The 13,848-nt window shown below is 40.8% G+C and overlaps 1 protein-coding gene across 2 annotated transcripts in view; it reads left to right on the top strand.

Moving 5' to 3' along the window:
• The window catches only part of UCHL3 (ubiquitin C-terminal hydrolase L3), a 66,699-nt gene that overhangs the window by 9,173 nt on the left and 43,678 nt on the right, over window positions 1-13,848 (top strand). The window contains exon 1 of one of the 2 annotated variants that reach the window (XM_057308004.1): window positions 10,232-10,571. The exons of the other annotated variant lie outside the window; for it this stretch is intronic. Within the exon in view, the coding sequence (XP_057163987.1) occupies window positions 10,530-10,571 (42 nt within the window). The 5' untranslated portion in view covers window positions 10,232-10,529. Of the gene's footprint in view, window positions 1-10,231; window positions 10,572-13,848 lie in introns of those variants that run through there. 2 annotated transcript variants of the gene reach the window in all.

Genomic DNA, 13,848 nt, shown 5'->3' with positions numbered 1-13,848 from the left:
TTTAAAACTGTTTCCTAGCTTACCCACCCCCAGAACCTAATCAAGAACTACCGCTTGAATTTAGTTATCGTTTCTGCTCAGTCTCTTCAAATCTAGAACTGCACTGGTGAAGTGTCCTTGGGACTGCGATGGTTCTTCACTGGAGGCTCTGGGGGAGGATCTGTTTTCCATCTGTTCCTAGAACTCAGTTCTGTGCAGGTCCCACTTCCTTGCTGGCTTTTGGATGTGGGGCTCTCTGTGTCTAGAGGACATCAGCATTTCTTGGCTTGTGGCCCTCTTCATCTTCAAAGCCATTAATAGCAGGTCAAGCCCTCCTCAAACTTTGAATCACTCTGACCTCCCCTTCTGCATCATCTCTCCTCTGCTGTCTTCTTTCACCAATCTCTGACTCCAGCTTGAGAAAGTTCCGTTCTTAAGGTCTCAAATCATTATATTGAGCATACTCAGCTAATGCAGGATAACCTCTACATCTTAAAGTCCATAATCTTAATTATATCTGCAAAATAATTTCAGAGAAATACCCAGATTAGTACTTGATTGAATAATCAGTGGATGAGACTCTTGTGGGGAGGAGCATCTTTGAAATTCTGCCTACTGCAAACAACGTCATAGGATTGTTGGAGAATTACATTGGATAATGCGTGTAAAACCTCTAGAATCATGCCTGGCATGTAACAGTGAGAATCCGCCAAAAAGCCACTGACTCAAGGTTATTGGACATAATTTAAAGTACTAACTGGCTTGGGAACATAGTCGCTGAATTAATCCAGTGATTTCTTTCCTAGTAAAGAAAGTCTGGAAAGACAGAACTCTGTGATGCATCCCACCGGTATGTCAATTCCATTTGTCAGGGGGTATTTCTCTGAAGCTCTTGGTTGCCATCAGATTATGTTCTGTGGCAGGATTATGCTCCATGGAGGGCTGCATACACACACACACACACACACACACACACACACACACACCTTATTTACATAAAAATGTTTCCAAAAAGTGAAAAGATGACATATATTAAAAAGTTAATTTGTTTTTCTGTATTTTTCCTGCATTCCTTTCATTTTATTAAAGATTTTAAAAACTTATTTCTTTGACAGAGAGAGAGAGAGCATGCACAAGCAGGGGGGAGTGGGAAAAGGAGAAGCAGGCTCCCCGCTGAGCAGGGAGCCTGATGCAGGGCTCAATCCCAGGACCCTGGGATCATAACCTGAGCCGAAGGCAGATGCTTCACCGACTGAGCCACCCAGGGCCCCCTTTCATGCATTCCTTTTAAAACTGGATTTTTTTTTTTTTAGACAGTAGTGCCCCTTTTCAAAAAACCTATTGAAAAATTTGGGGAGAGTAATACGTCAATAATGATTAGGCCAATCTCTGCCAATTGTTAATCTTGTTCTTGTGCTCCTGACACTTTACCAGCACATATAATCAACTGTTTATTTTTAAGACCTTCATCTTATTAAAGATCAGAATTTATGCAAGCTTATCAGACTTGGAAAACACAAATTTTATTAATGGAGTCAAAAATGCTAAAATTAAAGATGTATAGGCATAACTTCTGTTTTATATTTATTTTTGTGATTACATGTAAGTAGGACATATAAATAAAACATTTTTTGGAGCTCTTAAACAAACAAACAAACAAACAAATAAACACACAAAACTAGCACTGACAGATGTGTAGGAGTATGTCCCCAAAACTATGGCACAAACTCTGACCTCACAAGAGTTACAGTGTAATGGAGAAAACAAAAGTGACACACATGAAGCAAGTAGTACTTCAATCTAAACTTATATTTTAGGGCTCTTCTGTGCCAAGTGATATTAACCCAGCTCAAATTACCCTGAGAAAAATACCAAAATCATCCTCTCACAGGGGTGGCTTCTGAAATGTAGGGGTGGAGCCAACTGCAGGAATTTCACAGAATTGTGAGATTTTAATAGCAAAAGGGCCCAATCTCTGTTTTTCAACTGTGGTCTGATGTTCAGTTTGTCTGCTGGCTTATTCTCTTACGTTTCTCCATATACTGTAGAAGAGGGTATCTGCCCATAGATATATGACCACTAGCATTGCTGAGGTCATAGCCTGTGGCTCGTGATCCACAAGGAAAGAGGAAGCTGCTCTTCCATTGCAATTCTTTTTTTTAAGATTTTATTTATTTATTTTATCTTAGAGAGAGAGCATGCACCTGTGCATTTGCTTGGGGGGGGGGTACGGGGGGAGCACAGAGGGGGAGGGAAAATGTGGGGGAAGGATCTCCAACACGCAGAGCCCCACACTGGTCTCGATCTCACGACCCTGGGATCATGACCTGAGCCAAAACCAAGAGTCAGAAACTTAACCAACTGAGCCACCCATATACCCCATCCACCTCCATTCTTAAGGACTCTGATTTGCCTATTTGGGTCATATGCTCACCCCTTGGACCAATACTGGGTCTAGGGTGATCCATTACTATTTTTTTACCTCTGCACCCCATTGTGGCCATGAGGGATAGAATTGTGTAATTGACAGAGTCACTAGCAACAAAAAGGATAAGAAGACGTACCCTATAGGAAACAGAGGTGAGGGTGATGCAACAAAACTTAGATGAAAAGATACTGAAGAAACAAAAACAATAGATATCCACTAAATACATTTACTAACACTCTACTATACTATTCTATACCATCAGTGGATGTGGTAGACAGAATAATGGCCCCCCCAAAGATGTGTTAAAAGATAAACTAAGGCCTGTTTAAAATTTTAAGAATTTATTTGAACAAAAAATCGATTCCTATTAGGCAGTACCAAACCAGAAGTGGTTAGGAACAGGCCACTGGCAGGAGCTCAAGAAGAGATTTCATAGAAAAATGGTGGAAACAAAGTAAGGAAGATACTGATTGCCTATGGCTTAAAGCCTAGTTGGCTGTTGTGATTTTATTGTCCTAGGGTTCTGACCTTGTAAACTTGAGGCATTCTCAGTCATAGATTGTGGTTTGCTTTACAGAGGCCATGACAGCATTGGAGCCATCCCAGTCAAATGGCCTCTTTATTTAATTAATTTAACAAATATTCACTTCCCAAACCCCAGAATTTATGAATATAGTATGTTACATAGCAAGGAAAGATTAAATTTACAGACGGAATTAAGTTTGCTAATCCCAGAATCTTAAAATAAGAAGATGTTCCTGGATTACTGAGGTGCGCCCAATGTAATCACAAGGGTCCTGATATGTGGAAGATGGTGACAGAGGAGTCAGAGTCAGAGAGAAAGTGTCAGTGGTAGAGGATGAGAGCCAAGGAAGACAGGCAGCTTTTAGAAGCTGGAAAAGGAACGGACGTGGATTCTCTCGTACAAGAGCACAGACCCACTAACACCTTGATTTAACCCAGTAAGACCTATTTTGGGCTTCCGACCTTCAGACTATAAGATAACAAATTTCTGTTGCTTTAAGCCACAGTGTTTGTGGTAATTTGTTCCAGCAGCGATAGGAACCTATGACAGTGCTACAGGCTTTAGAGTCACATAGACCCAAATCTAAGTCTGTCTTCTACCACTCATCTGTGTGATTTTAGTAAAGAGGGCCTTCCTGAACAACACCTTTCTAACCTGTAAAAATGAGGCTATTCATATTTGACTTAGAAGGTTCTTTACTAAAGATTAAATGAGATCACATATGTATAGCACATAGCAAAGTTCCTGAACATGGTAAGCACTCAATAAATACTGGTTCTTATTATAACCAGCAAGATAGTCAATCCTCAAAAGAAGTCTATTAGTGGTCTTTGTCATACATTGTCTCCATTTTAAAGATGAGAAAACTAAAGTTCAAGAGGCGTCTGGGTGGTTCAGTCGGTTGAGGGTCCGACTCTTGATTTCGGTTCAGGTCATGACCTCAGGGTTGTGAGAGGGAGCCCCACGTTGGGCTCTGCATTCAGGGGGAGTCTGCTTGGGATTCTCCCTCTCTCTCTCCCCCTGCTCCTCTCCCCCGGCCCCTGCTCTCTCTCTCTGTCTCAAATAAATAAATAAATGTTAAAAAGAAGAAAACTGAAGTTCAAGAATGTTCAGCAACATCAAACTCTGTTTTTAATTTACAGTCTGCAGTCTAATTTCAGGGAACTCCAGAGGGATTCAGAACTCCCAGAGTACGTGCTGAAATCCTTCTCAGCTGCCTTGTGCTAACTGAATGTTCTACTTGTACTCCAGGCTATTCAAGAATACGACTGACTGTGTGTGGGTTTGTCCGTGTGTTTTGGTGCAGGGGTGGGGGCAGTAGGAGATAGCAGTAATAATGAATGGGCAACATAAGCAAAGATGCAGAACTGGGAATAAACCATGATCATTGATCCTAGACTCATATTTGGTTTTAGAGCTTAAAACAGATTACACAAATTCTTAGCCTTTGGGCCAAACCTGGCCTACCCACATATTTAAAACCAAACAAAGAAATCAAAATGAACTATGTTGAAAACTGAGTCAGAATGTATTAGATAGGTTTTAGGTGTTACAGTTTGTCACTGTCCCCAAATTCTTCTTTTCATTTCACCTGGCCAATTCGTGCATATATCTGAAACCTGCAAGACACAGGTTTCAACTTTTGGCTTAAAGAGACCTTACAGAGTCCCTTATTTAAAATGAGACCTAAGTAGGTTAAATGTCTGGCTTATAGAAGCATGGCTAGATTATGGTAGTCATGACTTTTGATCAAGTGGGGAGAATTATTAAGCCATCGGACAGGCAGATGAGGCCAAATTATGTAAGGTTTGGATATGTTCTTTTCTTTTTTTAAAAAAAGATATCTATTTCAGAGAGGGAGACAGAGCGAGAGAGAGAGAGAGAGAGAGAGAGAGAAGGGAAGGGCGCAATGGGAGAGGGAGAGGCAGACTCCCCACTGGCAGGGACCCTGGGATCATGATCTGAGCTGAAGGCAGATGCCCAAGGGACTGAGCCACCCAGGCGCCCTGGATATGATCTTAAGTATTGCAAAAAGCCTGTGTTTTGGGATGGTGGTTTGGCAACGCAATGCAGGCTCAAAGCAGATGATAACAGGATACACACACATACAGTAGGAAAACAGCTAGACATATTCCTATTAAGATAAATAGTTTAAGATAGTGAGCAGTCATGGTGGTGCACCACGAATGACTTACAGGTGTATAGAGAAATCGATCCTCATAGCTCTAGGGAAAACTGGGTAGGCCTGAGCCTGGAAGATCCCCTTAGCTGATTAACACTGTGATGACAACCTTATCTGATTGTCAGGTTTCTACAAATACTGCATAACAATAACTACCATTGTTAGATTTTTTTTTTTTCACATTTAACATCTCAGCAATTGCCCTTGCACATTGCATCCAATGGCTTCTTAGCGTGACAAGTAGCCAGGCAGAGTTGTGACTCAATTGTTTTTTCAAGTGCATGCATGAACTTGGTTATAGGTGATCAACACTTCTATTGATTTAGGGGTATTGTTTGTATACTATGTTTAACTGCCCCTTAAAATGTCTTTAAAAAGATGATACTTTTTTTGGCATAACAAAAAGTTACTAGGCATGGAAATAGAACAGTGGGTGTAAACTTGCATCAGTAGGGCAAATATGGGTTATTGGAGTAATGACGAAAAATCCATTTTTTCTCACAAAACAACCAAATAATCTATAGTTCCTTTAAAAAGTGGATAGCTTTGAGCAGATAAAACAAAAAAGCGGGGTGCCTGGGTGGCACAGCAGTTAAGCGTCTGCCTTTGGCTCAGGGTGTGATCCCGGCATTATGGGATCGAGCCCCACATCAGGCTCCTCTGCTATGAGCCTGCTTCTTCCTCTCCCACTCCCCCTGCTTGTGTCCTCTCTCGCTGGCTGTCTCTATCTCTGTCGAATAAATAAATAAAATCTTTTTTTAAAAAAAGGCATCTTACTCCAGTTTAAGGTTGGATAAATTACCAAATCCCTCAGAATATAAGAAAGAAATTTACAAGAATGAGAGAGCAGGTTTTGAGACACAAGTACTTTTGTTAAGATATCAAACATCACTCTGTCAGAAACATCCTGCTGTTTTTGAATAGAAGCTGTTGAATTTTCATCAGTGGCTGAGAAAATGAAACTATGAGTTTAGTCAAGTAGGAAATGGTGATAAACTTTGATACTCTTTGACAACCATCAAAATCAATCTGTTGGTGTTAAAGTCAATAAAAGGGCATGGATTATATTATATTGTTTATCTGCATGTATCACGTGGGGGAAAATGTTGGGAAGCACAGGAATAGATAATAAATGCTACAGAAGCTTTAAGAAATAATTTTAGGATGGATCAAAGGTGAAAAGATGTGAAGTTATAGCCAATAACAACTTGAAAAATGTCCAAACTCATTCATCATCAATGAAAATAAAATGAGATACCCTGACATCCACTAAGTTCTAGGATTTTTCTCTTATAGTCTCCTCTCTCAAGGTCCTCACTTACCTCCTTTTTTTTTTTAATCCCCTCCTTTTCATCCTCTCTCTCTCCTTCCTTTCCTGCCTTCTCAAACCCTCCTCACACTCTTCTCTCATGAAGAGAGGTGTAATAATGATTTTCTGTTGCTTGTCCTCCTGCTGACTTGGATGTCCTTGGGGCTCAGTCTCCAATCTAAGTGGTTTGTCAATGGTGAGAATTTTTTCTGAATAGACAGTTCAGAGGAATTCTGGCACCTACTGTTGCAACAACACTTTTTAGCTTCCTCCAATCCCCAGCTTATCTTCTAAGTACCCTTCCCAGGCTTGTCAACATCTTCACTGCTCCTGCTTCTTTCCTGCTTAGAAAAGAATTCTAAATCTGCTGTGGGAAATCTAGGTTGAAGTCCCATTCTGCCACTTGTGCAATCTTGGGAAACAACTTACACTCTCCAAGCCATAGCTACCGTGTTTGTAATATGGTGACATCTGTATCTCACCTGCCTATTTGACTGACTGTGGGGAGGATCCAACGAATATATGAGAAATGCCAAAGTTTCTATTAAGAGTAAAGGTTGAATCAAATCTGAATATATATTACTTCTTCATTGCTAAAATAACATCTCACTTAGTTAACATAGTTAAACAGTTCATTAACAAATTCAAGTTGCATTACCATATACATATTTAAATTTCTGGGGGTAAAACTTCACATTTTTTTTGGCTTTTAGAATTTGGGGCAAGTGTATCAATTACCTAGTTATTCCTTTTAATTTGATTATTTGAAGTTTTGGCAGGTATAGCAATTAGCTGTTGCTATGTAAAAAGAAACTAATGACCCCCTCCCCAACACACACAAATTCCCAACATCATACTACAAGCAAACACTTATTTAGCTTACAATTCTCAGGGGTTAGCAATGGTGTTGGCCAGTCTAGCCTGGGCTCAGGTGAGGTGGTTCTGCTGTGCTCCAGGTGTCTTTTACTGTGTGTCTGGGACCAGCAGGCTAGCCCAAGCACATTCTTCTCAAGGTGATGGTAGAACAAGACAGCAAGCAGAAACACGAGCTTGTTAAGGCCTAGACTTGGAATAGGCACACCATCATTTCTGCCCTACTTTATTGACCAGAACAAGTCACATGGCTGAACTCAGTGTCAAGGAGTGGGGAAATATACAGTTGATTCTCATTATTTGTGCTAGGTATGGTCTATAAAGTCACCATGAATACTGCATTACTAAATACAGAACCATTGTTCCCAGGGGAAATACAGGTTTGGTTCCTATGAGCCTCTGATCACATTTTCATCAACAGATCAATACATAACCTCATGTAATGTGTTTCTGTTTGAGAGCCCTCATATAATATATATCGTTGAATCATTAACATTAAACTTCTGGCCAAAAATACCATAACTCATGCTTGAGGACTGTATCTGATACACGTATTTTCTGGATAAGACACATCACAGCCTTCTTGTGTTTGGGAACACTGGAAAGAACATCTGCACAAAGCCTGGCACATTTGTACACTGAGATCATCAACAAAAAGTGCAAAACTGCAAAAAAATGTGGCACTGAATAAATTGCAAAAAGGACACTTGTTTTCTAGTATGAGATCTGAAACAAGAAGGCAGAAAATTGCCTGCTCAACCTCAACTGGGAACTCAATCTTTTTGCCACTGTGCATGTCTGCAAATGACTGTGGAAGTGACATGAGCATTAATTTGGGGGTTACAAATAATGTTAACAAGTAGGCAAATTCAAAACGCAGAATCCATGAAAAAACGAGGATCAACACTGCTTTTCCCCTTAACGGTAAAAAACTTCAAAGTTATATGGCAAAAGAGGTAGGCGAAGGGAGTGTTAAAAAAATTGGGGCCAATAATGCAGAATCTTGAGCTCCATCTCTGACTTACTGAATCAAAATCTGCATTTCAGATTCCCCAGATGTTTGTATACACATTCAAGTTTGAAAAGGACTGCCTTCAATATGATGATGGGTACATTCATGCCAGAGTGTGGAAGTTAAATCCTACAAAGATTAGGGGCCTATTACATAATATTTTTATGAGTCTGAAAGTTTGGGGGCATACTGGGACAGCCTCTCTAAGGTGAAGAATAACTTACTTCATCTTGCAATTCCTATTAATAAGGAAGAGGCAGAGGACTTGGGCTTCTTTGGCTGTTTGAGAGCAGCATAGGCCACACTTGAAAATATAGCTGCAACACATTTATTGGGCAACATGGATGGCTGCCAGTTTGAGTGGGTCCCTGAGCAAGACAGTGCTCTACAGCAAGTCCATGCTGAAATGCAAGCTGCTTGCTATTTGGCCCTATGTCTCAGCAGATCCAATGGTACTAGAGAAGTCCACGGTCTGTAAGGATGCTATGTGGAGTCTTAGGTAATCCTAAGAGGAGAATCACAGTGCAGAACCTCAAGGTTCTGGAGCAAGGCCATTTTCTGACAGCCTGTCATTTGAAAAGCAGCCCCTGGCATGCAACTGAAAGCCTGGCCATACAGCTCAGTATTATGCAACTATGGTTGCTTATCATAAGCTGGACATTTCAGATTTACCAAGTCACTCTTGGGTAGGTATAACAGCAATCTATCAGATAGATAAGGAGAGAAAGGAGTCAAAGGATTGGAAATTCCTTGGAGGTCAAAACAGCGACCAGTTGTAAATTCCTCAAGAAAGGGAAACTCAGCATAATGAAATTATCTTTTTCTCACTTCTAAATGCTCCTCTCCCGGAATGTCCTCTACTGGGTGCGGAGTAGCAATATGGCCTGGACCCCAGGTCAAATCTCTGGAGTTATCATTGACAATTCCTGCTCGTCAAAGGGATACCTCCTTAAAACAGTTTCTCTTTAATCTGTGCCTACCTCTCCATCTCCATGGTTATTGCCTTAATTTTCTCATCCTTCCACCCTTACAAATATCCTACATTATTAACAAATTATGTTTCAGCATATCTGATGATTCTATTCACTCCAAGTATTTATCAAACATCTACTATGTATCAGACCCTGGGCTAGGCTTTACGGAAGCAATGTGAAGAGTTAAAAAAGACACTCCTGTAGGCCTCAAGGGATTTACAGTCTAGTGGAGGAGAGAGATGAACATGCTGTGTAAAATCCTTACGTGGTTCCCTGCTGTTTTCAGAATGAAGCCCAGATATCTTGATGGGCTTTTCCCTTCTTACCCCTCCAACATCACCTCTAACCTCAGCACTTCCATCTTTCTGGCTCCACAGCCACAATACACACTTTCCCTTCTTCAGAGCATCTTCTCTGCCTGGCTAATGTCTACTACGTTTTAAGGGTTCACTACAGCTGTACACCTTCTGCTGGAAGCCTCTGGACACACCTCCCCCCCTTTAGCTGCACATCTCTGCAGTTCTACACCTCATACTACCACTATCACGTATGTATCACTTCATTAGGATTGATTTTTCATTCTTCTGTCCTCCTCTTCTCTACCGTGAGTGCAAAGTCTGATTCATAATCGAAGCTTGACATTTTTTTTCAGATGTAACTGAATAGGTATATGGCACCGCGCCCCCCCCCCCCCCAACTCTGCAACTGCAGATGAGGCCAACATATCACCTCTGCACCGTGACCAATGAGCTTTTGGGACATGACTCCTGGGCATTCCTGGCCTTCAGTACTCCTGATGTGTGGGTAGCAATGCCGTCTTCTCTCTCAGGCGCCCCCTAGCGCCTCCAGATGAAGCTGCAGGAATGGGAGGGCGCGGGTGAACATGCGGTCCCAGGCCCCGCATGGCGCATGCGTAGCGCGCGAGCGCCTGGCTCAGATAGGAACAGTCCAAGTCAGAGGGGAGCTGGCAGTGGATTCAGATTCTTTTTCCTTGTGCAGTAGGGAGGTGGCTTCTCTTCTCCTCTCAGATTGTATCTTAATTTGTAAGACGTGAGTGTGGCTCTGCAGAGAGCAAGAAAGGGACCAGAGTGTTGTTAAGCTCCTCTTCGTTCTTCAGCTCCCCTCCCGGAGGGGGGGGGGCGGAGGGTTAGACGGTCCCAGGTCAAGAAGCGCGGGGGCGGAAGCGGCGGCGGCGGCTGCGACGGCGGCTGCTGTCAGACCTGGAGCGGGGCCGGACGGAGCGGCAATGGAGGGTCAGCGCTGGCTGCCGCTGGAGGCTAATCCCGAGGTGAGCGCGGCTCGGATCTCGGCCTGAGGCCGCGGGCAGGGTTCGAGGGAGCGGGCTGCCGCGGCTAGTCCCGAGCAGTTTGTTTCTATAAATTGTGTTCTCTGTTTCGTTTTCAGGTCACCAACCAGGTGAGTGAGGTGTCTGTCGCTTGGGACCCCGGAGCCCTCCCTGCCCGCCTGCATCTCTACGCTGACTAGGAACCTGGAATTAGATTCAGTGAGGGCCCCTCTTGCTCTGCCTCAGACGGGTGTTCCCCCTTTACGGCCGTATGCCTCCCACCTGGCTCCTGGAGATGCTCCCAGCTGTCTCAGCCCTTCCTCTGGTCCCATTGCCCTGTCATCGCGTTTCCTGGGGTCTCCGGGTCTGAGGCTTGTGGCACGTTGACCCTGTATTCCCATACCTCTTCCCTCTTCGTTTTGCCTCCTGCTAGTGCCGATTCCATAATTTCCCAACCCTTGTACCTTCTGGGTGACTAATTTGTCTACACTACCTGACTCCAAGCTTTGTAAACTCGCCCACCCGGTCCTTGTAATTTCATCCACCGCCTGCACTATGAAATCATCTTCCAATCATCATCTCTTGCTCCATCAAGTCACTTCTCTTCCCCGCCACGCCCCCTTTCTCTTCCAGGCCCTTAAAACTGGAATTCAGTTTTGCTTTGATACCATAGAAAGCGCCGTAATAGGGACCCATGCCATTCTTTGCCCACCTATAAACACTTTAAGGTTCCTCCGGGTGTGAAAGGTTCAAGTTTGGGGGAGGGAAAAGGGAACATCTCCCAGCCACTCTATTAAAATAAGTGCTACCAGGTATAAACTTCTGATTTGCTCAGGTGTATTTTGTCTTAACCTGTTTTTCATTCTCAACAGCTCATTGACTTTTTATTGCCCTCTTCCTTTATCATACAATATATTTCCCCCCGCCCCCCATAGTCTTCCTTTTCGTCACCAAGGAATAATGATTCATCACGTACTTAATTGATTTTTGGTTTTCAAAGCTTGTAGAAAATTCCTTATATACAGAAAGTAGATAGAAATGCTTTATCTTAATGTTGATAGAAAATCCTTCATCGTATGCAGTTTATTTTATGTTTTCGGAATGACTCTGAACTCTTGTCTCTTTAGTAACCTAGAAGTGTACAAAACTGAAAACCAGCATATATCTTTTATATTACTCTTTAGGTGGTATTCCCTGTCCATTATCATGTCCATTTTCTTTTGTTTTACCCCTTTGAAATTTGCTGTGCATTTTTTCCTTAAAACATTTTGACCCTTTTGTAAAAAGAGAAAAAAAATCTTTGGGCTGAAAAAAATCAGTATTTGGAACTAATGATTTAGTGCCATAGGAAAGAGGTATTTTGCTCTCAAACTTAATCCAAAAGGATTTTTGCACCTTTCGTGAACAATCAATTTACCATATATGGAAATGCTATTCTTTTCCACTTATCTATGTGTTTGTTCTTTTCCCAAAACACACTGTTTTGCTTACTGTAGTTTTGTAGTGGTATGGTATGGATCCTCCCACCTTGTTCATTTTGAAATTGTTTTAGGTTAGTTTAGTTCCTTTGCCTTAGCATATAAATTTTAGAATCAGCTTGTCAAGTTCTACCAAAAAAATCATGATTTTGGTGGTGAATGTGTGTCTAAATATATCGATTTAATTTGGGGAAAATTAACATCTTAAACATACTGAGTCTTGTAATCCATTAAGATGGTATATCTCTTCATTTACTTGGGTCTTCTTTGATTTCATTCAACAGTGTTTTGTAGTTTTAGCATTTAGGTCTTGCACGTATTTTGTTAGATTTATACCTAAATGTTTAATGATTTTTGGTACTATTGTAAGTGATACTGTTTTAAAATTTTAATTTCTAATTGTGCATTGCTATTTATAGAAATACAGTTGATTTTTATATGTTGACTTGTATCCTACTACCTTGCTAAATTCACTTATTCTGGGGGCTTTTTTGTGGATGTTTTGGGACTTTCTATATAGACCATCATATTCTCTGTGAATAGACTTTTTTATTTCTTCCTTTTCAATCTGTGTGCTTTTTATTTCTTATTGCACTGGTTGGGACCTTCAATACAAAGTTGAATAGAATGGAGAGAGAGGACGTCCTTGTCTTGTACCAGACCTTGGGTGGAAAACATTTGATTTTTCATCAATAGGTATATTAATTGTAGGGTTTCAGTAAATACTTTTTCTCAGATAAAGAAGTTTCCTCTTTTTCCTAGTTTGCTGAGAGTTTTTATCATGAATCGGTGTTCAGTTTTCTCAAATGACTTTTCTACATCCCTTGGAATGATTATTTAGGGAAGAAATAATACCAATTCTATGTAAACATGGAAGAGGAGGGACACTTACCAATTCATTTTAATGGCCAGCATTACCAGACAAGCCATAATATGAGTAACTGCAGACAAGTATTCCTCATGAGATCTAAAAATCTTCAACAAAATGTTAGCAAGTAGAATGTAGCAATGTGTAAAAAGGATGATAGTTCGTGACTAAGAGCAGTTTATGCAGGTATTGCAAAGCTAGTTCATTCAAAAGTCTATTAGTGTAGTTAACCATATCAGCAGACTGATGAACAAAACTGTTTTTAGATGATATTGTTATTTGTTATTAAGATATAAACTTATTTAACTGTGATGTGATCCAGCTGCTATTGGACTTTTCCGAGGTAATCTTAATAAACTATAAAACTCATTCACTAAAAAACACCCCCAAAAGAAAAAATGTACTTTTTCACATTAATTAAATACTACTACTTATATAACATAATATAAATAATAATACCTTTTATAATTCCAGGTATCTGAGAAGGAGCTGGTTATTCTTTGGTGATTAAAGTATTCATGGTTTTCTGCTTTTCATTTCAGTGGGAATATAGACAATAAACAAGCAAACAATTAGCAATTGTTTTAAGTGCAATGAAAAAAATTAATAGGGTACTGTGATTGAGACTATCAGGAGAAACATAATAGGTTGGATGTGACAGGAGGCCATTCTGAGGTAACATAAACAGGGAAAAATTGTTATTTACTGTATGATTCTATATTTCTGGCTTGCTTTGGCATGGTTCAGTTTTAAACTTACTAAAGAAGTTACATGGTTTTAGGGGAGAATGGGCAAATATCTAAGAAGTGATTAGTTTTAACCAAAATTTTCGTGGTTGTTTCTTTATTCTCTATGTATTAGTGACAAAACTGAGGGTAGAAAATGAATAGAAATTTAATAACTGACTTAGAATTTGGAGAATTAATAAATTAAA

The sequence above is a fragment of the Ursus arctos genome, unplaced genomic scaffold, assembly GCF_023065955.2.
Source record: "Ursus arctos isolate Adak ecotype North America unplaced genomic scaffold, UrsArc2.0 scaffold_10, whole genome shotgun sequence".
In the NCBI taxonomy this organism is placed as follows: domain Eukaryota; kingdom Metazoa; phylum Chordata; class Mammalia; order Carnivora; family Ursidae; genus Ursus; species Ursus arctos.
The sequence above is the reverse complement of the archived record's forward strand: the minus strand, read 5'-3'. Positions and strand labels throughout refer to the sequence as shown.